The sequence below is a fragment of the Typopeltis vanoorti genome, chromosome 24 (genome assembly GCF_054136105.1).
Source record: "Typopeltis vanoorti isolate ZY-2024b chromosome 24, IOZ_Tvanoo_1.0, whole genome shotgun sequence".
Lineage (NCBI taxonomy): Eukaryota > Metazoa > Arthropoda > Arachnida > Uropygi > Thelyphonidae > Typopeltis > Typopeltis vanoorti.
The window spans coordinates 62,085,053-62,111,348 of record NC_143572.1 but is presented as its reverse complement, the minus strand read 5'-3'; the positions used below and the strand labels follow the sequence as shown (position 1 = coordinate 62,111,348).

The 26,296-nt window shown below is 35.5% G+C and overlaps 1 protein-coding gene across 4 annotated transcripts in view; it reads right to left on the bottom strand.

Moving 5' to 3' along the window:
- Window positions 1-10,349: 10,349 nt before the first annotated feature.
- Window positions 10,350-26,296, bottom strand: part of LOC150093283 (putative sodium-dependent multivitamin transporter) — a 30,095-nt gene continuing 14,148 nt past the window's right edge. For all 4 annotated transcript variants that reach the window (XM_090413914.1, XM_090413912.1, XM_090413913.1 and 1 more), the window contains exons 4-13: window positions 22,177-22,296; window positions 21,497-21,651; window positions 20,460-20,600; window positions 20,218-20,350; window positions 14,241-14,448; window positions 13,490-13,644; window positions 11,987-12,156; window positions 11,464-11,561; window positions 10,600-10,688; window positions 10,350-10,498 (exon numbers count right to left, since the gene is read on the bottom strand). In XM_090413914.1, coding sequence (XP_090270040.1) covers window positions 10,409-10,498; window positions 10,600-10,688; window positions 11,464-11,561; window positions 11,987-12,156; window positions 13,490-13,644; window positions 14,241-14,448; window positions 20,218-20,350; window positions 20,460-20,600; window positions 21,497-21,651; window positions 22,177-22,296 — 1,359 coding nt within the window. In that variant the 3' untranslated portion in view covers window positions 10,350-10,408. The remainder of the gene's footprint in view (window positions 10,499-10,599; window positions 10,689-11,463; window positions 11,562-11,986; window positions 12,157-13,489; window positions 13,645-14,240; window positions 14,449-20,217; window positions 20,351-20,459; window positions 20,601-21,496; window positions 21,652-22,176; window positions 22,297-26,296) is intronic.

Sequence of the window (26,296 nt, the reverse complement as noted above, 5' to 3'; positions counted from 1 at the left end):
TCTCCATAAACTTTTAATTTTATCTTGTCTGCATTAATAATTAATTCCCTGGAAGTCCTAAAAAGGACTGTTTCTAAGTCATCATCTAATCCTCTCACCTCATATAAATATAGTCCTTATAAGGACTGGCTTAAAGGGGCGAAGCAAGAATGCTTTTCATCTTCCCCGTTATCTGTAGAGGATAGTGTAGGGATAAGGTGTTATTGAGCTATTAAAGCTCTGATCATGGCAGGAGGGTAACAGCAATAGCTGAGCCGCAGATAGAACTTCATTGGCTACAGCATTGCCATCCATTGCCCTCCAAGGGTACTGGATTGAATGAATCAATCACCGACTGTTTAAGTAAAGGGGATATCTCAAAAATACGGACGATCTCTAGGCCACTCCATATTGGGCGAAAGACCGTCCATATCTCAGCGTTGGTTCCACTCAGTGACGGGCTCCCCGACCACCGAGCAGAACCGCTCAAATTCCGAAGAAAATAATTCACCGACAAAGCCCCTCAGCGGGCCGTGCCGGAGAACACTTTCTCCGGAGACTCAAATTGCTCCCTTAAGTCAAAAACCTCAAGAGAGCAAACTCTCGAAACTCATTACCCAAGGGAGTAACAGCAACAGCCGAACCTCAGTTAAACTTCATTGGTTCAGCGTTGCCATCCGTTACCCTCCAAGGGTATTAATGAATCAATCACCGCATCTCACGGTCGATTGATTCAAGAACCCACCCTTTAAATATAAATATAATATAATCCTTACTCCTTATAAGGACTGGCTAAAAAGGGGCGAAGCAAGAATGCTTTTCATATTCCCCGTTATCTGTAGAGGACAGTGTAGGGATAAGGTGTTATTGAGCTAATAAAGCTCTGATCATGACAGGAGGGTAACAGCAATAGCCGAGCCTCAGTTAGAACTTCATTGGCAACAGCATTGCCATCCATTACCCTCCAAGAGTATTGGATTGAATGAATGAATCACCGACTGTTTAAGTAAAGGTGATATCTCAAAAAATCGGACGATCTCTAGGCCACTCATTCGTGGGCGAAAGACCGTCCAAATCTCCGCGTTGGTTCTACTCAGTGAAACTCGACCACCGAGCAGAACCGCTCATTCCGAAGAAAATAATTCACCGGCAAGTACCCCTCAGCGGGCCGTGCCGAAGAACACTTTCCCCGGAGACTCAAATTGCTCCCTTAGGGCAAAACCAAAGAGCGAACTCATCACCCAGGATAACAGCAACAGCAGAACCAAAGTTAAACTTCATTGGTTCAGCATTGCATCCGTTACCCTTCATGGGTATCTCATATAATCTCATATAAAATTAATCACCGCATCTCACGGTCGATTGATTTTTTCCCTTCCTGCTAATATTATATAGTCCTTATAAGGACTGGCTTAAAGGGGCGAAGCAAGAATGCTTTTCATCTTCCCCGTTATCTGTAGAGGACAGTGTAGGGATGAGGTGTTATTAAGCTATTAAAGCTCTGATCATGGCAGGAGGGTAACAGCAATAGCTGAGCCTCAGCTAGACTTCATTGGCTACAGCATTGCCTTCCATTACCCTCCAAGGATATTAATTACCGACCGCTTCTCGCTAAATATTATATAAAAAAATAGTTCTTAAAAGAACTGGGAGATGGACCGAGTCCTTGAATCTTTATCCCGTCATCTGAATGAAGAAAATCTGTGTGGATGAGGTGTTATTGAGCTAAAAGCTCTAGTCATGGCTGGGTAACGGCAATAGCCGAGACTCAGTTAAAACTTCATTGGCTACAGCATTGCCATTTGTTACCCTGGAAGTCCTAAAAAGGACTTGAGATACTGATCACCATCAGTCATGAGTCCTAAATAGTCCTTATAAGGACTGGCTTAAAGGGGCGAAGCAAGAATGCTTTTCGTATTCCTCGTTATCTGTAGAGGACAGTGTAGGGATGAGGTGTTATTAAGCTATTAAAGCTCTGATCATGGCAGGAGGGTAACAGCAATAGCTGAGCCTCAGCTAGACTTCATTGGCTACAGCATTGCCTTCCATTACCCTCCAAGGATATTAATTACCGACCGCTTCTCGCTAAATATTATATAAAAAAATAGTTCTTAAAAGAACTGGGAGATGGACCGAGTCCTTGAATCTTTATCCCGTCATCTGAATGAAGAAAATCTGTGTGGATGAGGTGTTATTGAGCTAAAAGCTCTAGTCATGGCTGGGTAACGGCAATAGCCGAGACTCAGTTAAAACTTCATTGGCTACAGCATTGCCATTTGTTACCCTGGAAGTCCTAAAAAGGACTTGAGATACTGATCACCATCAGTCATGAGTCCTAAATAGTCCTTATAAGGACTGGCTTAAAGGGGCGAAGCAAGAATGCTTTTCGTATTCCTCGTTATCTGTAGAGGATAGTGTAGGGATAGGGTGTTATTGAGCTATTAAAGCTCTGATCATGGCAGGAGGGTAACAGCAATAGCCGAGTCTCAGTTAGAACTTCATTGGCTACAGCATTGCCATCGATTACCCTCCAAGGGTATTGGATTGAATGAATCAATCACCGCATCTCACGGTCGATTGATTCTTAGTTCTTAAAAGAACTGGGCGATGGACTGAGTCCTTGACTCTTTATCCCGTCATCTGAATGAAGAAAATCTGTGTGGATGAGATGTCATTGAGCTAAAAAGCTCTAGTCATGGCTGGGTAACGGCAATAGCCGAGCCTCAGTTAAAACTTCATTGACTGTAGCATTGCCATTTGTTACCCTGGAAGTCCTAAAAAGGACTTTAACCTCGATTGATTCTCCCCCTCAACCGAGTCCTAAATAATAATTCAAGGTAAATCTTATATAAAGAATAAAAAGGTGTATATCAAATTATTATCATTAAAATTATTTGAATTAGAGATAAATTTATATACAAAAAGGAAAATTGAAAAAAAACGTTACGTACAAACTTTGTTTATACGTAAACAAAGACAATAACACGAAAACGAAAATAATTGGCTAGGTTAATTTAATTCTTCCTCCCTTTTTAAGCGTTTTCGTATATTAAAAAATAAACGCCCCCTGTATCTGTAGAAAGTGTCGTCACCTAGTTACAAAGTAAATTATTCTAGCTAAAAATTATATTTTTGTTTCCAAACTTTCTTTAGAATACCAAAAAGTCACAATGTCATTTGGGTTTATTTAAAATTTGAAATTGAGAGGAAATAATTTATATAGTTTTCATATATTATATTTTACTCCAATTTTTTTTTTTTGGTGTACGAAAATTAGTGGAAAATGGTGTACGAATATTAGTGGAAAATTTTCGTACACCATTTTTATTCTAATAAAAATTTGAATAAATGAATAAGTAGTTCAGATGGAAGAATAAGGAACTTAATTAATTTTATATATATTCGGTTACGATGAAGAGGATCAGCCGCCTTATTACATGAAGGATAATAAGCTTATCTTCAATAAATGGCTGAAATAGTAAAATAAATAAATAACATTAAATAGGTTTTTCATTTTCAGGTAAGACCGAATCAGCATAATACAATTAAATGACAATAACGCAGCCAAAGAAATTGCAAAGCACAACGTCGAGGTGATCTCAGTTTTTAGTGTAAAACTTCATGAAAAAAAGAGTAAGAAAAAAAATTAAAGAACAATCAAGGATGTTCAAAATAAGATTATCTAAATTTAAGGTTATAGAAAGGATTATGCGGGCTAAATGATATAGATCTTAAATTTCCAACTAAGTGTTATTGATTTGAGTGTGGAATAAATGAGTGTATCGTTATGAAAACTCCTACTGGCATCTTACTGACTACCATGTTTAGCAATATGTACACAAATAAACAACTGTGTGATTTGCCATTTCATTAGTTTTTCTTTTTTTTTATTAATTAATTCTTTGTTTTTTTTTCGGCTTTACGTGTTTTATGCGGGTTTACTTGCATGGACGATTTGCTTACATAGTACGCTGCTATTACATTTAAAAAAAAAAAAAAAAAACGATGGTCTCACTTTTTTCTTCGAAATTTAAACAAAAATGATGAACATTTGCAAGAAATATGCTTTAACATTGTAGAATTTTGTCCTAATTCCTTGAGTAGTTGTACCTCATTTTATTAGATTCTATGATATTATTTATTTTATCCGATAAACTTGACACCAAAATATTGGTTAGCCTTAAATTAACTTCAAAGGCGCTTCACGATTTTCATTTTTTTTTGTTCGAAAATATTCTCTGTTTGCAATAATGTCCGGTCTTCCTATGGTAAGGCTTACAAATGTCAAAAGCGGAGAAATTATTAGAATAATTAGTTATTCATATTCTACATTTTTGTATAATAAATGTGTGATGAAAGTTCAAAATTCTTTGATGCAAAATAACTATTCGAAATACCTATCAAGGCAGCGAAGAAAGGATTTTAAGTAATTAAGTTATGTTTTATTCGTTTATTTATTTTAGGAATGACCGTAACTTCCCTTGAATAAGGATGTTCCGAATCGACAAATTAAAGCTAACAAAATAGATTTCAGAAACCATTTTGAAATGCTGGAAGCATCTAGATAAGACACAATCATTGCCATTAAGTGACCTCCGTAATCTCAGATCACGACAACAGATAACGTATCTTCTGATAGAATGCATTCAAATATTGCGTTCAATCCACATAATAAGCAGCCCAGTCTTACCGCTGTGGAATTAGTTGATATTCCACCTCATCACAAAATATCAGCGTTATGCGAAGATGGTGAAAGAATCAATAAACGTTTTGCGTGTGGGGATGCTGAGAAAAAAAAGAAAGAATGGAAGAGGTACTAACGAAGAGAAAGTAATGCCCGTCAACAGTGAGAGCAAAAGTGGAATTTTGTATGGCGATTCTATAATAAGAGTGCTTCGTATGGGAATGAAGAAATGATGTTTTCCAAGTGTAAAGATTAATGATGTTAGTAATGCTCTTGGCGTGCAAAAGGATAAAGTGAAAAAGTGAATTGTTTTGGAAGGTACAAATGATCTGAAGGGAGAAAAGTATGGTATGAGGGAAGACATGAAAAAGTTACTGGCTGTAGCAAAAAGGGAAGAGTGAAGTGTAAAGAAAGAGAGTTCGTTGATGCTGCATGATAGAGCTGAGTTGCGAAGAAGAATTATCATTGCAAGTGACTTAATGTATAGGTTGTGTAAGAGGAAATGAATGAATGAGTGCAGTTTCTGGATGTGGGGGAATGCGTTTCATGGCAGAAAACAGCTTTAAACAGAGATGGTTTGCACTTAAATGGATTTGGTGTTAGGAGACTAGAAAATTAAAATTAAAAAAAATGCTGCTGCCTGTAGCAAGTTGAGATATGCTGAGAAACTAGAGTTGTTAGCGAAGAAGCAGGTGAAGGCGCATGCAAGAATACCCATAAAGCAAACAAGTGTATGTGGGTAAGAAAATGAAGACGTTTGTCTCTGAGGCAGTAAATAAGAATAAGACTGCGAGTACAAAGCATCATTTTAATTATGGGACAATGAAGTCATCATCATCATCATGCTTGTCAAGGATTTAAGCCTAGAGTGGTGTTCCGGCCTTAGAAGTCATCGTTGAATCTCTTTGACGACGTCCTGGTTTTCTTTTTTCCTGATGGTTTGCAATTTAAGGCTTCTTTTGGTAATCTTTCTGTTTTCATTCTTTCAACGTGTTCCATCGATGATTACTGGTTTATTTCTTTCATAATTTCTTCGTTTCTTTTGTGATCAAATAACGTATACTTTGCAGTTTTTCTCTTAAACTTCATTTCTGCTGTTATTAATCTTCGTTTGTCTTTTTGTTTTATTGCCCAGATTTCGCTTCCATACATTAAGAGTGGTAGGGCTAATGTATTGTATACTTTTAGTGTGGTTTGTTTTTGAACTAGGTTTGGTTTAAATATAGAGTTAATTACACCTGTTATTTTTAAATATTTTGCAAATTTTACGTTTATATCTTTTTCATATGTAATCATACATCCTACGTAATTAAATGAATTCACCTGTTCTAAAATTTTGTTATCTATTACTATTTTAGGTCTCACTGGATCTTGTCCTTTAAAGGCAATCGTTTTTTTTTTTATTTTTCTGTTGCTATTATCATACCATAATCTTTGACCATCTCATTTAGATCTAAAATAGCTTTCTGTAAGTTATCTTCAGAATTTGTAATTATTATTCGGTCATCAGCAAAAAGTAAAGTGTTTAAGTTCGCAGTAGGAGAAAGTTTATCTTGATGGAAATTTTTATTCCATTTTATTATTATTTCATTTAGATAAATATTAAAAAGAGTTGCTGAAAGGGGACTTGTCGTACTCTTTGGTTTATCTCTCTCAAATATGATAGTTCATAATTTAATCTTATTTTTATTTGATTATTTTCATGTATAAATAACTTATGATAGCTTTTAAATTTCTTATGATAGCTTTTGGAATATTATTTGGTATTTCTCTTTATTTTAATATGTTAAATAAAATAATTTTAACTTTGTCAAATGCTTTTTCAAAGTCGATAAATGCAATATGTGTTTCTAAATTGTATTCTCTTCTTTTCTCTGTTATTAATTTTAGGCAAAAGGCTGGGTCTATACATGACCGTTCTTTTCTAAATTCATTTTGGAGTGACGTTTATGTCATTAATGTATACTATTACCAGAATATTAGGAACAAGAAAGAGGAGTTTTTAGCATTAGTTAGTTATTATTGGCGAAAAAGTATTCGTATTAATGAGACATGGCTCACTAAGGATTATGTAATTATGAGCAGGGAAAGTGATGATAATCGCATTTCTAGGGCTGATAGAGCAAATACGATGAGGGGAGGGGAAAGGGTCATAATTATGCGCAGGCGCTGAAGTCACTAGATGGGGCCCTCGAAAAATGAGGCCAATTCAAGGGCACAAAACAATGAGGGGCCACTGAACACTCTAGCGCCTCGGGGATCCGCTGGCCTCGGGAAAAGTGTAAGTACGGGCCTGGGGAGGGGGTATTATTGATGATTTCAGATGACTTGCAGCTTAAAAGAATGCTGGCACAACAGGAAGTCAGTAATACAGAAAACAGTGTTTTAAGACTGCTGTGAAATACAAGTAAACATGACAAAGAAAATAATAAAAAAACATGATAACATAAAATTGCATCAGCTTTTCCTTCTACTTATAGAAGATGAAAAAGCTGAAGAATTCAATGATTTAACGATGGTTCTAAAAGATTTAATTTTCTTTCCTTGTTTGTTAAATAACTTTACCAGGGGATATATTTTTATTATAATAAAATATACAATTCTATTTCCCATTCCGTTATATTAATTATTAGAAGGTATACATGAAATAATAATCAAAAGTAATTAGATTTTTAATTATAATAATTATTGTAATAGTATTAATAATTTTTTTTATTAATTCTAATATCAAGATTATATTAATCATTGTATTGATAATATTAGTTTCCCATTTATTTATATATTGTTTTAATATTTTATTAGTAAATTTAATATTTTAATTAATATTTTATGTTAATTTGTTTAATTTTATTAAATAAATTAATTATTTTTAATTTGTTTAAACACCTTTTATTTTTTAGTATGATTCCTCCTTTAGGCAAATCTTTTAGAGTGTTATGCTGTGTCTTTTGATTGATAGATGAGACTGAACGACTTTTTAGTGAGATAAGATATAACAATAACAAAGTAGAAGCATATTGCACGGTCCTTAAAATCGACCCCACAAAATTTCATAGAATTATCAGTTTGGTGATATTATTGCGTACTAAAAAATATTTATTTTTACAATTGTTAATTCTACCTAACTTATAGGGATGTGTTTAGTCATAAGGTTATTTCTAGGAATCGAAGAAATACATGTCAATTATGTGTCTGAGAGACAGAATTTTATTTCATTGTTTTGAGAATCAAAAAAAAAAGCGTAAATTTATCTTCTTAGTTTACGTTTATTGCATATGCTTCGCTATCTGCTGATGGATTTTAGTATTGAGGCTTTTTCTTCTATAGTGTTGTTAAATTCAAGTCCGTCGGATCTTAATATTGGTTTGAGTACTTTGAGGTCTGAGAAGATTCCTGAATTTGTTACGATACTTCAGAAAAACATTTTTAATTCTCATATATGGCGTGACCAGGTCCAATAATCTCGCACTCAAGTCCCCTCCATCACAGGTTGCGAAATTATTGGACCTGCCCATTGGATCAGAAGTGCTATTTATACGTGTTTAGAATCTATTTCATTCCTTCTATATGATTATTTTCCCTTTCAATCTATATCTCCATAGTTGAATCCCCGAAAATATTCATTTGGCCTTCGTTCATTCTGCAACTTTGCTGATGTATGTCTTCAAGATTATTCCTGGGACCTCACGGCCTGCAGCAGAAAGCAGTCGTATATTTTGGGATTTCGGGAACTGGAGTTGGACATTTGAAAAGTGGGAGTTGCCCTAAGTCCTGAGAAGGTGTGTCCCCTAATTTATGATTGAATTTCATTGAAGTTCGCAGCATTTTTTTTCAAGAATGCAGGGAATGAGTATTTATGTAGACATTATAAATTATAATGAAAAAGACCAAAGTATAAAGCCCATAACTGAAGACATTTCCTTAAGCAATACTTAAGACAGTGTGGAAATTTCTTTATAGAATATTTCAAACTTTACATGTGGTTTTCCAGTTAAAAAAAGGTTTTAGACATATTACATTGCTACCAAGGGTAGAACAGAGGTTCTTTTTTAGGACATGCAAGACAATCACAGATTACCATGTATACCGGGCCGCGAAGTTGTAGCTCTTACGTGGAAAGTGAGATCTTTTCAATCTGCATCAAGCAACTGAAAGAACTGATACAGTGACAGAGCATGTCATCTGACACTATAAAATGGAATTTTTCAAGATAGTGGTTTTTCTCACTGAGCGAAGAAATTTATCTCCTATCGCAAGACAATCACAGATTACCATGTATAGCGGGCCGCGAAGTTGTAGCTCTTACGTGGAAAGTGAGATCTTTTCAATCTGCATCAAGCAACTGAAAGAACTGATACAGTGACAGAGCATGTCATCTGACACTATAAAATGGAATTTTTCAAGATATATTAGAGTCCATACGAATAGTGGTTTTTCTCACTGAGCGAAGAAATTTATCTCCTATCGCAAGACAATCACAGATTACCATGTATAGCGGGCCTCGAAGTTGTAGCTCTTACGTGGAAAGTGAGATCTTTTCAATCTGCATCAAGCAACTGAAAGAACTGATACAGTGACAGAGCATGTCATCTGACACTATAATCAAATCTAAAATCCAATACTCTTTAACCTCGAGTTCCTTATATTACATGCTGCTTGAGAATATTGTCTAGCAAACAGCTCAATACATTCAGTTTCATTCTTCTCATGGGATTCTATTGCTACCCAATCAATATTTGGATAATGAAAGTCTCCCATGATGATTACTCTTTAGGTGCTCATCTTTTCCATTTGGCGATGCACGTCTTCATCACTAGCAACCGATCCACCAGGTCTTAACAACACCCCCACCATGTAATTGATCTTGATAGATTCCATCTCACATCCAGATGGCTTCAAATTCATACCACATAAAATGCTGTTACAAGTATAACGATGACAGGTCTCAGCACTAATTGGATTCAAGTCATCCGATATCATTAACAGCATTTCCTCCTCTCCTATCCTTTATCCTTCCTAAAAATACTGTACCCTTTACACTCGATACCTACAATCTGAGGTCCCAACGTATGAACCAAGGCGATGTCATTCGTAAGATCGTCACAATTAGGGTACATTATTGGGTATCTACATCAAAAAAAAAAAAATCAGCTAACGCCTTTTTATTCCCCTATCTAACTTTTGGAGACTGAGTGGGCAGTTCAATCTCCACTGGTATCCAATCAGAGGTAGCTGGGATACCCAAGGTTATCACTAAGTGGCACGCAGTGAAGAGAGACGGCTCTACAGGTGCCGCCATCTCGTGGTCCCTAACACGCGTATTTAATGTCTGAAATAATTTGGATTCTATGGTCGATTTTCTTGAGTTTACGGGACGAAAAACCCGAGTTTTCGGGAGGGAAAACCGCTTGCCCGTGCCAGAGATCGACTAATTCGGGAACCTGTCGAAAAAAGGCTTAGAAAAATTTCCTCCAGTCGCCGACTAGACTCGAAACCAAGTCTTCCTTCGTGCGGCCAAGCGCCGTGCTATGCAAACGCCACATCCACTGAGCTACACAGGCTCTCATTAGATTCCATAATACTCTATTAGAATTCTGTGAAAATGACGCATCTGAAAATATAATCAAAAAACAAAAATATAATTGTTAAAATGTTTATTTTTTTATATCAAAAAGGAAATGGATTTTGAAGCGCATATTAAATTGGTCATCTCTACAAAATATTCTGGCGAAGTCTTTCAACGCGTCACGAAGAGAAAAAGCAAATTCTTTTCTGGCAATGGGGACATTTGAATTTGCTTCCTTCGTCAGTCCCGTGCAAACTGAATACTTCCGTCTGAAACATGAGAAAAATGGAAAATTGTTAAATTAACATTTAGACACATTTTAACATTTCTCTTTAGATGTTGTGGCTTGAATTTATTCAGAAATACCTACCTCCCCTTCTTTATCCGTAGAATGTACGGCATGAAACCACTTCCTCACTAAAGGACTCAGCAGTTGGGATTTTACTTGAGTTTTCTCTCCTGCGTATATACAAATAATGAAAAAACAAACAAATTAAAATGGCGTTAATTTTTTTAATTACAGCTCATTGTATCTATTTTTTTAATATTTTTATTTCAATAATTGTGCTATGAAACCTCACGTATAGCGCATGCGTTCTACAGAACTTTCCCGCATCGCTTTCCACGAGATTTAAAGTGCGATATTATATATCAGAGCAAATTAAAAAATATTTCATGAGCAAAAGAAAATTATGAATCAAAGACGGAAAATTCCATAAACAAATCAATTTTATTAACGAATAAAATTCAGTAGAATTTTATTCCTTCATAAAGTACACCCGTATGATTAGAAGTTAAAACATACTGTCTCAAATATCTTCTCAAAAATGTCGATAGTTAGAAAGAAATCTTTTACTGTAAAATATAACACAATAGAGGGAGCTGCATGCAGTGATTTACAAAATACTGTACTCTAAATATAAATGAACAATGGTAACTCATTTTAATTTAAGATGGTCCACTTTCATTAATATAAAATATTATCTTAAATATATAAAATAATTTTCTATAAAACATTAATGCATCAGTAAAATCATTTTTTATTTAATATTAATATACTAATAATATTTTAGCCCTAAATTTTTATATTGATTATATTGATTATATGATACACCATTTCATAAGACGATCAGGTATACAATCAGAATTATGATTTAGCACATATCGTAATTTTTAATGTAACTATTTAGTAAAATCAAAGCTGAGTGCAAAAATGTTAATTAATTGTACTTACTTTTACACAAACTGAACACATAGCCTAACGCAATTGTAGCTACGAAACTAAACACATAAATCCACATGTACGATACTTGGTAGACTACAAAATCAGCTCTGCAAAAAAAAAATAAATAAATAAAATAATATTTCGTGTGCTGATTGTTTATTATAAAATATTTAATTTCATTTTTAAAAATAAATTATCGACAATTGCTTCAAAAATTTGATTTTTAAAAATTCATTGCGAACTAGAAATTTCGGGTATTAAAAAAAGACTTATAAATTTAATGTTTTTATTTATTTATGTATTTATTTATTTTTAACTTGAACTACACGAGAGGTTATTAACCTCTATAGTAATTAGCACAGTGGGCCGGTTGAGGATTTTGTTAATGGTTTTCTATTTTTACTTTTTTAAATATTCCATATGCACATCAACCCTAGGGACGGATGTGCATCTGGGTGGTGAACGGGGATACAAAGGTCTTGATATCATTATTTGAGAGAGAATACGAATTACTCATAGAAGCTGTACGTACCTGTTTTGGTCAGGGGAAGAATCGGTAATATTGTTGAAACTCAATTCGGTTTCATTGCTGCATCCTCCGGTGTGTAAAGGCAAAGGGGGCGTCCTCACTTTTAAAATCAGTCGTCCAAACCCTACCCAACTGCTTAAGATTACGGCAATTGCAGCCCCTATCAGAGTTCCCTATTGGACACAAAATATGCGCTTCAGTAAGTCAACATCAGTTGTTTACTTCTCATAAAATTCACATCTATAGGTTAAATAAGCTTAGTTAAAATTATACTGTTCATAACGCGATATTAACACACTAAAAATAATTCCATGTTTTTTATACATTTTTTTAATCTTTCATTTTTAAATAGTATGTTTCCTTTGCGCAAAAAAGTATTGAGGTAAATACCTGATATGCAATTCTTTGATTATACGAGACTGAGGAAATAATGTATAGCTGGATTTAGCTATGTTTTGAACATGACAGTATACGGTCTTCCTTTTAAATATTCATGCATTTTTACGAATATTTTTTATGCTTCATTATTTGTTTGCCATTATTAATCTTCAGATTTATCGGAATATAATAGTTAATCAAAAATATTTAGCACAGAATTTCTGTAAAAAAAAAAAAAAAAACCTTCATGCCACCTACTGGAAAAGGGCAGTAGCTTCTGTCAGCTGGTGACTTGATCTAAATCCCAAGTATGTTTTAACTTCTGCCGAACTGAAACGGATGTGTTAAAGGAGCCATGTGTATACATAAACTCGTGTTGTCAATTTGGTAAAATGTCCGCAGAAACAAACTAAATCATTCAAATAAGCATTGTAGAACGATTCTAATCGATTTTATATACGGTCAAGACAAAGTTGATTGTTCATTGAAGCTTCGGATCAGGTACATCAGAAGTTTCTTTTCCAAGGTGAAACTATCACTAAGACGTCAACATACCGCACTCTTCAACACCTTCGAGATACATTTCTTAGGAAACTGTCCCCAAAACTATCTTCCAACATCTGATTTCTGAACTACACAATGAACCATGCAAAGCATCTTTGAGTGTCCAAGAATTCTTAATTAAACAATCACAACTCTTTGGTTCTCTCCCCCAATCCACCTTACAGACATATTTTTGATCTGCGATTTCTTCCTCTTCTTACAGGCTACACAGTTCCATGAAAGAAGAAACAATTTCAAGGCTTCGGGAATAAGCCATTCTGAAAGAAGCTAATCAGACATGCATACACTTTCAAGGAGATAAAATGAAGTAATTTAAATGCACTTAATCGCCTTGAAAAAAATTCTGTCCATAATATTTTTCGTTCCTCCTCGTAATCAGATTATTTAATTATCTGAATTAATTAATTTAATTTAATTATGAATTCAATATAAGTTATGAATGCAATTCATTTGTGGGGTTGTTAGAATGCTGTTTCCATGACAACAGAAATTATTCTTCAAGCATTTTATTCTAAGCTGATCATTAGTGCTTATATAATAGTAGCTGTTACATATTACTGATACCTTCTGAGTGGCTCTGACTGTAAATAAACCAAGGGTGAACATGCCAGCAATGGGAACCACTATCGTACTATTCAGTATAATCAGGGCCTGGTAGATTCCCCCAAACTGGTTGAACAGGTATGCCAACAGGACAGTGATTACCCCGTAGAAGACGGCTATGAGACAGGTAAAAAAAAAAGAGTGAGATAATATGTACAGCCACAAACATTACTGCAAAACTAATACAATTAAAATAATATTAAGTTAAATACACAACATTTTCTTGTGGCAACATTTCTAGTACCATAATGCTAGACCACAAGAAGAAAAACCCATAAGTTAGATTTTAGTGGCCGAGTAGAGAAAGTTCCTGAGTTAGCCGATCTTCGAGTGCCACCGCCGGAACAAACTCAGGAACTTTTTTTTTTAACTAGACACTTGACTTTTAACGAAGGAACTCAGAAAATCGCCCATGGAACTGATATTCAAATGCCGTCAAAAGATGACGGCAGTTGCCTGCAGCACTAAATCCTGATTGTTTCAAAATCATCGGTAGTCATGCCCCCAGCTGTTGGACGTGGTTAAAATCAGCTAAGATCCACTGCCAATGATTATTTCTAAAAGTTTAGAATAAAAATATGATATTTAACGAATAACACAATTCAAAAATATAAGATAATCCAAAACTGATATAATTACCATAATTAAATAAAATACAAACATATGATAGAGATGTAAGATAACGATTGAGAAATACACAAATCTTACATACATATTCCTTTGGCGACCAGCAGTGTTGTGGATTGTGATCTCTTCACTCCTGGGAAGATGGGTTTGATGAAATCTTCTACAGTCAAAGCGCTCAAAGTGTTAATCAACGAAGACGATGTGCTCAACGTGCTGCTTAGCAACCCTCCCATGCACAATCCAACAAGTCCAGGCAGATTTGAAAACGCCTTAACTATGAAGTAGGGCAGAATCTGGAAATAAAATCTCTTGGCTTTAAAAACAAAACTATTGCGTTTCGAAATTAATTTAGTTTACTCGTTATCCATGCAATCACACAAAGAAGTCGATCTGTTTAAGACTTAGGATTATCTTACGTGAGTGGTCTGAAAAGTTCTCGGCTTCTACCATAGATTGCAACACTATCGTCAAGATTTTTTTTTTCTAAGTTGATGCATCTGTCAAACGCATCCGTGTGAAATTGCAAGTCATTCTATCAAGTATTTTTTTTATACAGCTGTCGCAAGCCAAAGTGTTGCCTGTATTCTTTGAAATGGATAAAATTGAGTATCGTGCGGTTATAAAATTCTCTCAAAAGGAGGTTTAACGCCAACAGAAATTCATTCGAAGTTCATTAAAGTTTATGGGCACTCGTCTCCTTAGTTTCCAACAATTAAGAAATGGACAGCCGAGTTTAAATGTAGCCGTACCAGCCTTGAAGACGATCCATGTGAAGGACGTCAAAAAAGTGTAATAACACCAGAAATCATTGATCAAGTGCACGATATGGTATTGGATGACCGGCGAGTCAAAGTTCGTGAAATTGCTGAGACTATAGACATTTCAAAAGAACGTGTAGGATATATTTTGCATGAATTGCAAATGAAACAGCTTTGCGCAAGATGGGTGCGCGCTTGCTCACAGCAGATCAAAAACACACTCGCATGAAAATCTCTGAACTGTGCTTGGAGCGTTTTAACACGAATAAAACTGATTTTGTGCGTCGATTTATTACTATGGATAAGACTTGGATTCGCCATTACACACCAGAATCCAAACAGCATTCAAAGCAGTGGACAGAAGCAGGTTGTTCAGCGCCAAAGAAGAAAAAGTGGTTTCCATCAGCAGGAAAGGTCATAGCATCGGTGTTTTGGGATGCTAAAGACATTTTATTTATTAATTAACTAGAAAAGAGTAAAACAATAACCGGGGAATATTATTCCGATGTTTTAACCAGACTAGACGAAAATATTCGTGAGAAAAGACCCGGTTTACAGAAGAAAAAAATCATCTTTCATCAGGACAGTGCACCAGCCCACAAAGGTGTTTTGGCAATGGGAAAATTAAGGGATTTGCACTACGAATTGTTGGAACATCCACCCTATTCCCCAGATTTGGCTCCCTTTGACTTCTGTCTCTTCCCAAAACTAAAACTTTCCTTGCTGGTCAGCGTTTATCTTCGAATCAAGAGATGATTGCAGCTGTAGAGGGGGGGGGGGGGGTAATCAGCAGATCTTACTGAGAACCACTACAGGGGCGGGATAATGGTGCTGGAGCATCGCTGGAATAAATGCATTAGTCTTAAGGGAGATTATGTTGAAAAATAAAAATAATTTTAAAATTATAAATTCGTTTTTCATTGTTAGGACGAGAACTTTTAGACCACCCTCGTATTTTGATCATAATAAGATAATCTACCTAAATGTATCATATTATGAGAATTTTTAGGCTATTAATAGACTCGTATATTTTCTCTGAACGAGTCATCTTAGACTCGTACAGGGAAAATGCTCGAATCTTCCATCATTTTATCATTTATCCAAGTGTAAGTAAACAATTTTTGTGTGTGAAGTCCCTTCACGATTAGTTTACTTGTATACAGAGGCTGTTGACTTCTCATTAATTGCCTAAGTATCCCGCAGTTCAAAAACATTATGGAAACTGCCACAACCCAGGCTTGTTTTGACCTTTATCGATATACCATTTTACTTTTTTATTTAGAAAATATATGACTTCCGCACTTAATTAACATTAGTATATTCCAAGATATGGTTCCTGCTGATGAGACCTCAAGAAAGATCGAAACTGGACTGGCATATTGCACTATAAAGAATGATTTTATAACTAAATACGAGCAACTAGAGCAATATGAAATGTACTTCTGTAAACCCATGCACATAAAGTCAACCTTGAACACAATCGAATAGTGACAGGGATATTTACGCTAAGTGACCACTTTATTAGGAGCATACCCATTTTCCTATATAGAGAGGTGTTCCAATAATATGGCCACCCATGTATATCTAGGGTAATTCGTGGAGTTCATGCTATTGCTATACTAGATAGACTAATGTCTCCTTTTCAAATTGTTAAAAAAAAGTATACTTCCTATACTGCAAAAAATGTGAACATTGTTCGCATATCATAGTATAATATAATAAATAAAGGGATGATTTAAGTGATAAAAATAACTGTCGAACAAATGACCCTCATATTTTTCTCGTATTTAAAATTCACATCTTCACACATGTGATGCTAAAAAACAAAAGAACCAACAGCATTACAAATGACATAGGGAAGTTAGTTTTATTTATAATTAAAATTATAAAAAAATTAAAGGTGTTACAGTAAACATTTTGCATTTTACTTCATTTCTTAAAATAATAAAAATAACTTAGTTTTTATAAAACTATTCATAAGATAATAATCGTTTATATAAAATAATTTAATTTTGTTATTTTAATATTTACATAAAAGTGTAATTGGATATTTTTGTTTCCCTACGTTAAATGCAGTGTGCCGTATACTATACTCGTAATTATATCTAGTTTTTATTCATCATCATCATAGTTTTTCTTGATCTTAATATTTTCTTGATCTTGATATGATACATGGGAAAAGGGAAACGATATTTACATTAAAAATTAAATATTGCAAATTATGATCTTCCCATTTTTTCTATCTTGAGCTAACTAATAGATGTTAGATGGAGTTTCAGAGTTCTGCCTATTGAGATGGTTTCACAAATGTATTACCAAAATTGTTTGCATGGTCTTCCTCTACTGCGATTGCCATCTTCTGGTTTGTACAGGATGAGGGATTCCAAAAAAAGGGTGAGACTTCAGGATGTCTGAGTTGATGTCCAAGCCATCTGAGTTGTATTTTTTTTTACTATACTGACAAGTAATTCTTAGCCAGATTTAGTACGACTGAGTTAGTGACACTTTCCATCCAGGGATCAGTCTGAGACATGTGGTTCCAAAGGAGTTAATTACATCTGTACTTTTTTGGTGCTTAGTGTCCAGGTTTGAGAACTACACAAGAAGATGGATCTACTGGTTGCATGGTATAGTCTTAATTTTGTCTTTAATGATATTAATGATGATTTCCAGATGGGGGAGTTTGTTATGAAAGACTAGAGCCAGCTGTTTACGTTTTCTAATATCATTTTCTATATTGCTGATGTAATATCCAATATATTGAAGTCCTTTACTGTTTCTAAGAGTTAATTGTTGATATGAAGGATAACGTTTTCATAACCTATTGAAAATACTTTGGTCTTTAGGATGTTGATCTGCAGACTAATAAGTTTAGCCTGTGCCTCTAGTAGACTAAAATGTTTTTGTGTGCATGTTGGTTCTGTATCAATAAGTACAACATCGTCAACAAAGCTAAGATCTGATGTTAAAACCAAGATCTTCTGTGTTGATGGTCTGGAAGATGTAGTCCAAGCATACCAAGAATAAATAAAGTGCTAGTACATCACCTTCCAGGACTCCTATTGCCAAATTTTTCAGAAATGGCTTCTGAAAAAGTTCTCCGTAGATAATAAGCCTTAAACACTGCAAGAACTCCCTGATCCATCGGTTGGATCAACGAAGTAGTGTTTGTAGGGAGAAACATGACCTTGAACTTGGTGAAGATCACCGCTATAAGACGGATGCCTTGGAGCATTATCAAGAATTAATAAAATTTTAAATTCTACATTTTCTTTCACACAATAGCTTTTTATTTCACTCGCATAACAGTTAATTAGGGCATCCTAAAAGTTTTTGTGTCATCCACAACTTCTTATTGCCCCGATAATGAACTGGGTGTATGCGTCCTAATGTTTTTGAAGATTCGTGGATTCTCACTGTGCCATTTCACAAATGGTTTCAGTTTATATTCAGCCACATTACCCGTAACAGAATCGTAACACGGACATTGTGAGCGTTGAAACTAAGTATAGATTTCAGTTTTTTGTGGATGAATGTCCGCTCGGGCATTTTTTTCCGAAACAAGGCCGTCTCATCCATAATAATTTTCCTCAGTAATAATTTTATTCAATTTCTCCACAAACTCCTTGGCAGCCTTCTCATCGGAACTTGCGGATTCATCATACATTTTCACATTATGGGCGCAAAACGCTGCTTGAATCTCATGAACCAACCGGAAGAAGTTGAATTCGTAGTCATAATCGGGTCCTGCTTTCTCCTTCAACATGTTGAAGAGACTTAGTGCCTTAGCGATTATGGTCACAGCGCTAAGGGCTTCTGGTTCAGGTCCTGTATCCATGATGCAAGTAGCTTTTCCATATGACCGATAGGACCTTGTCGTTGCTTTGTCACTATCGTCGATTTAATGGAAGCAGATCCTTTCCCAGCCTCTATGATTTTATCCTTATTTTTCAAAATGGTCGCCACTGTAGAATGAGACCATCGGAAGTCATTTGCGATCACCTTGGACGGCTTACCAGCTTCATGTTGCATTATAACAATCAACTTCGTTTTGCTCTCTTCTGTTTCTGTGATTCTTCACTAAATTTTTTGATTGTGCGTCTAGAGGCCATGTTGCACAAAACATCGCGAAATATTTAACGATAAATACACAAATAATCCACTTCTCAAACACAAAATCAACAGAGGAACTGGTGAAGACACGTGCCGACTGAGTTTGCCTCTGAAAGCACTGTTTGCCACTCTGAAAAACTTGTGTCTTGTTCGAAAGTATAGCCGAAAATGTTATTTATTCTCTTATGGCAGTGATGGCAGTGGTTCCCAACCTTTTTTCCACTTGTGTATTCCTTTTAAACCCATTTCTATAAATTGTACCCCTTGTTTTTACAATTGCTATTTTTAAATACTGACACTTTTGTTCAGTGCTTATCTCAATGTAAAATAGTGGAAATGAGATTTTTCCACCATTACTGATTATTTTTCGTGTACCCTGAATGGCCCAGCACGTACCCACCGGTTAGGAACTGATGCCTTATGGAAACACAGATGTATCTTCGAAAGGAGGTAACTCGAATGGACGTAAGTCGAGGGATGACTGTACATGCACACCATATCCCAATTACCCCCCCCTTTCTTTAAAAAGGTTCAACCGTGCTCATCTACACCTGGTTATCGATGGGTACTGAAACAAAACCACGAGACCACCGCCATCTATCATCTTCCTCAGAGAAGCTCAGGTTTATCTGAGGATTTTGCATCATCCTTGTACAGTATAACTATCATACATTCCTTCCATTCCTGTTGTATCATTCCTGAGCTGAGTTTCAAGTTACACAAACATGTGACAAGTCTAACCAATTCGGTTGAACATTCCTTTAGCAAACGTGCTGATATTTCATTTGTTTCTACTGACAAATTCTTATCCAGGATATGCAACAGCCCTTCAATCTCATGTTCATGCAACTCCAACTCTTCATTCAATGTAGAAATATCACGGTTCACCATGTTACATACACCTGGTTGATATATCTTAGCAAAGTGAGCACTCATTAACTGGACAATCCCATTAGCTTTCGTCACTAGAGTGCCATCTGTATTATTATTATTATATTATTATTATTTATAATAATAATAATAATAATATATTATTATTTTTATAATAATAATTATAGTTTTATTATTTTAATAAAATTTTGCTATAAATATTGTTTGGAAATTAAACATTTGTAAACAAAAAATTACAAATTTTCCATTCAGTTGTGTCCGAAGGTGTTAGATGTTATTTGTGAAATGGCAATTGATTACCTGATCCATTGCGAGTTTAGTACTGGGATTAGAAAGAGGATCACAGTCTTTGAAGTTGGCATATAAAACAATCCCGCTCAGGCAAATAGTCACAAAGATGGAATAGATAATTGCTGCACTTAGATACATAGCCCTAGGGGGTAAAAAGTGCTTTATTTCATAAGTGTAAAGTTGCAAGTACGTTATTTGATGTCTAATTGTTTTATTATGTATTTAGTCTGCAATTCAACACTTATTCCTACCTTTTTGAAGTAACGAGGTTTTTCGCCGATAGGTAGCGCTGAATCTGTGACGCATTAAGGACTACGTGTACAAAACCACTGACGAAATGAAAGCAAATGGTGTTCCACACTGTATGACGTACTGTAGGATCAACGCTAATTCTATAAATATAAATATATTGCATATATTTGAAGAGATTAGTGAACAAAAATGCTAATAAAAAAGCGAATTTGAAAAATTATGAAAGTAATTAATCTTTAACTATTTAAAAAGTGATAAAATATTTTTTTCAAAAGTTTTAATAATCGTACTAATATAATATTATTTTCAAAATTTTCTGTTATGTGAATGCCTGTTATTTTAAGATTAATAATGAAAGAGACAAGGTGGATTTCAAATAACATGTAGGCGCCATCTTTTGATCATAATAGTAAATAATATCCTATCAGTGTTTTTATATTTTATGTATGAAAAAGCTGATATAAATAATAATATTTGTAAAGACATTATTAACTTTATTATTCATATCTACTTATTTACATTATATACATGTGTACATATTAATAAACAAGTACTTTCACATAAGTTATACGCTTCTGCATTATAATTTTATGAACAATGAAAATTTACAATTTCACACTTTACAGTTCTGTACTAACCATCTGTACAATTCAGTACAATTTTATATCACTTTACTTCCACTTTAAGGATTAGCATATATTATTCATGTTGTTCGGTACGTTTTATGGATAGAATATTGGTGTTGGATGCCGAGTGATTTGTGAAGTGTATATAGGTGCTGATGCTATGTTAATTGTGTTGGTATAACTTCCACAGTTCGTGTTTTAACATTCTGTAATTGTCTAGGTGTTTTTAATTTTGTGGTAGGTTGTTGAGTAGCATTGGTATGAGATGTGATCTCACTGCAGAACCGTATGAGTTGTTGAAGGATCTAGGGATGTAAAGAGTTGTTGTGGATAATAATAATGATAATAATAATAATAATTTTAATTTTAAAATATCCTAAAATTTAAAGGATTATAAGAAGTGTACCTACTTTCCTAACTGAGTTCGACCTGTTTCTTCTGCCAATCTCCAAGCAGTTCCTAAACCTCCAACATCAAGACTTCCTTTAATGAACACAGCTAAAATCGTCATAATTATAAGTACAGATTGGAACACATCTGCCCAAATAACTACCTTCATTCCTCCCTAAGAAAAACAATGCCAACAATTAATCAAATCCAAAAAATTCACATCCTTATAAAAAAAGTGCCAGCTACATAAATAAATTCACTTTTATCGTGATGCCCTCTGGTGCACAAAATGCATGATTTCTCTTCTTGCAATAAGAACTATTAATATTTATTTAAATATTTCTCTACGGTATTTTAATAATAATATTATAATATATTTTTTTTAATTTTAATGGCATATATATTTATATAATATTTTTAAAATATCTATTTAGAAAAAATATTAATTTTATCTAGTTATTTTCATATTAACTACGTTTTGATGCACAATTAATTTTGCAATGAATTAGTTATTGTCTTTTATTATTAATAAAATCTCAATATATGTCATTGTTATTATTTATTAATATTAATCAACAATAATATTAATAATAAGTAATTAATTTGTTATTAATAACTATTTTTAATATGGGTTTAGAATAATAAAAATTAAAATTATGAGATATAACTTTGAATTTTTATACAAAACCTGAGAACTCACCAGGAAACTATAAAAAGTGCAAACGATTCCAACAGTTGAAACAGACGTCCATAAGGAGAGTTTCGTAAGCACTTCCAGAGCTAGAGCTGGTGCATAGATCACCACAGCATTATACGCCATCTAGTGGTCAATAACGAAATTAGTATAAAAGAAGTAGACAAAATTCAGTCATTTAATTTATAAGTCATGGAACGATGAGACAGTTTTTACGAGTATAGAATTTTAAAAGTATTAATTTAAAGTACTGATCTGCTTTGGCTCAAAATTTCTCTAGCAAATCAATCCCTGCCCATTTCATATGCTCCATCTATCGCTCTCTCTCTCTAAAGTAAAACTCGACTTTCTGCAGTCAAAATACCCAAATAGTGAGGTCATCCTTCTCTGGGACTTCAATGTCCATAACTCATATTGGCTCCGCTTCTTCAGTTTCACCGATGAATCACGAAAGGATGATGAAGTGTTTGCCATTAGCAATGACTTATCTCAGATCATTAGTCTTCCTATAAGAATACCTGCAGTCCCTTGCCAACACACTTGACCTCTTCCTAACACACTATCCTTCCAGTTATACTGTGGTTGTTGGTTCTCCTCTTGTCAGCTCGGACCACAACCTCATACAAGTCTCTTTTGCCACAGAACAACCTTCACCCATCAGTTCACAGTCTCGTGTCCTTTGGTACTACAGGGATGCCAACTGGGAGCACCTCCGTGACTTCTGTTCCTCCTTGCCATGGTCCGACTACTGCTTCAGTTGTTCTGATACATCTTCTCAGACCAAATAACAGAAATCATTCTCACAAGAATGAAGGATTTCTTCACTTACACTCCAAATTCTCAGCCACCATCCAAGCCTTGGTTCTCAATAAAGTGTGCCAAAGTTGTAAAAGGAAAAAACCTCTGCTTTTTTAAAAAATAATAACTAATTTAATGCAAAATTAAGTGTGCGTCGAAACTTACTAATATAAAAATAACTACAACCTCAAGACCAAAACTCCAGCTACCCATTTTACCTACACTGCACCTCGCAACAGTTGTAGTAGAATCGTCACCAAATCCAAGTCAGCCTCTGAAAGAGCCAAATGCCACAAACTCGTCTCCTGCTCAAAAGGCAGTCCCTCCTTCAAGTCCCTTGCCAAGGACATTGAGCGCAACTTCTGCCTACCCAAGCGTCCACCACTCTCACATCTGTAGTTACCCCACCTAAAGACAAGGCAAACTTACTGGCATCACTCTACTTTTGCAATTGCTGCGAATTGGAATGATGACATGAAAAAACTTCCCATTACTCTATCAGAACGACTCCCTTCATGTTGCCCATAGTCTATCGACAAATATAAATCCGGAGAATCTTTAATAACTTGGACACAAACAAGGCATCTGGTCCTGATGCTAATTGTGTTGTTTTTTAACCTACTAGTATTGTGTTAAAAAATTGTGACCCAGAACTAACACCCGACCTGCATTGCCTCTTCAATCTATCCTATTCAACTGGCATCTACCCTACAACCTGAAAACAGTTCGGCATCCAACCCATCCCAAAAAATGGGCTTAAAGTCCACCAACGAACTACCGTCCAGTTGTTCTCTCTGAGATTATGCAAGTCATCAACAACTCTCCAACCACCTAGATTCATACCAACTAATCAGTGACTAGTAGTGGATTACGACACTCGATAGATATATCTGATGTTCTTGCTTTCACCATCCACCTCTGGACTCAGGCCATGGAGAAGCTCACGTGGTTGTCCTCGACATTTCAGATGCATTTGATCTGGTTTGGCACAGGGCCTACTGAACAGACTGCCATCATATGGTCTGCCTTCCTCACTGTGCAACCGGATCGCAAATCCCTCTTGTATATGTATATAAATGACCTGCTTCCTCAGACTTCCAATCCTGTCCATAGCTTTGCCGATGACTGTACGCTCCATTCTTCCTTTTCATTCGACAGTATTAGAATCCTTAAGATATACCGTGACTAGGGACCTGAACTCACATCTCCTAACTATATCCCAGTTGGACAAGGACAATCTTGTAAAATTCAAGTTTCTTTCCTTGGAGCAGGTCAGTCCCACTGGGACTGACAGTCGGAGGACTCGTCAGTTGGAGGCGCAGGTCAGTGGGACTGAACTGCACCTCCGATCTTTCCTGACACAACCACATTTCGACTAAAACCTCGGCGTACTTTTTCACACAAGACACTACTTCACACTTTCACAGATGCTAACTCTATACAAATCCCAAATCTGCCCAGCCACTGAATAGTTTTCCCATATTTGAGATGGTGCACCAAACTCCTCTCTAAGATTGCTTGATTCTATCCAGAGAGGGCAATGGGCTAATTAATGACCCCTCTCTCACAAACCCACTTCAGTCCCACTCACAGACGTTCAGTTTTTGCCGTGTGTCGTTTTTACAGATACTTTCATGGATGGTGCTCTGCTGAATTGGTCACTATTATTCCTCCACTCTTCTCCAAAATCATTCAAACAAGAGCCACTGCTAACCAGCACCCTTTTACAGTCCATTTGAAACTCACCGGACCAAATTCACTGCCTCCTCTTTAATAATAATCGGTAATCGTCATTAAACTTGTTTTGTATTTTATATATATATATATATATATATTGTAGAAAGTATTTTACCATGAGTATAATAAATGTTAAAGATACCAAGATATTTTAAACCTGGTTTCAATCCATTTCCCAAGTCAGCAAACAGACAAACAAGTCAAGTTTTCGCATGCAAGTGTTGCAAGTCTAGCTGACCATGCACGTAGTGCAAGACCAAGGCAACTCATGGTATAAGTAGAATAAGCTCTGATCACTAATCTTAATATTTACCCTTAATGCAAAGCACATCTGCTGGAGGAGATGTATGATGCTTTGCATTAAAGGCAAGGGGCCACTACCCAGACCGGTTTCGACCTTTATTGAGGTCTCATCAGCGGGAGCCAGGTTAGAAATACGAAGATTTTAGTAATAGTAAAACCAGGTTTAAAATAGCTTGATATCTTTAACATTTATTTTACCCAAGGAGAAATTCTACATTTATACATTTATATCTCCTCCTGAGATTTTTATTTAATAAGTAAAATACTTATGGGCTCTGTATTACTAATATTAACAAATCCCCGTGTGGTTCCCGGAATAAGAATAGCATCAATATAGCTAATGCATGTCGTACGAGGCGACTAAAATTGGTACCCAGGGAGAGTAATGGATGGTAATGCTGTAGCCAATGAAGTTCTAACTGAGGCTCGGCTATTGCTGTTACTCTCCTACCATGATCAGAGCTTTAATTGCTCAATAACACCTTATCCCTACACTGTCCTCTACAGATAACGGGAATATGAAAAGCATTCTTGCTTCGCCCCTTTAAGCAAGTCCTTATAAGGATTGTACGAAGAAATCTTCGTATTTCTAGCCTGGCTCCCACTGATGAGACCTCAATAAATGTCGAAACCGGTGGGGGACTATTATGAGTTTGCTCTCTTAAGCTTTTTGCCTTAAGGGAGCAATTTGAGTCTCCGGGCAAAGTGTTTTCCGGCACGGCTAGGTGAGGGGCTTTGTCGGTGAATGCTTTTCTTCGGAATATGAGCGGTTCTGCTCGGTGATGGTGGTGGGTGGAAGGCCAACTCTGGGATGGACGGTCTTTCGCCCACAAGTGAGTGGCCTAGGGATCGTCCGAATTTTTAGAGACGGCTTTACTTATTCATAAGGTCGAAACCGGTCTGGGTAGAGCATCATACATCTCCTCCAGGAGATGTGCTTTGCATTAAGGGTAAATATTAAGATTAGTGATCAGAGCATATTCTACTTTTACCATGAGTTGCCTTGATCTTGCACTACGTGCAGGGTCAGCTAGAATTGCAGGCGTAAACTTGACTTATTGTTCTGTTTGCGGACTTGGGAAATGGAGTAAAACCAGGTTTAAAATAGTTTGGTATCTTTAACATATTATATATAAAAATTCAAACTGATCAAGAATTATAAGAAAATAGCTTGACGTATATTTATTATGTGATTGAAGGTAGTTCAACAGTTGGCTACGAGATGGCGCAGGTTTTAGCATTGATTGTCATAATAATACATGAAGAATAATCCGTTCCCGACCATTTT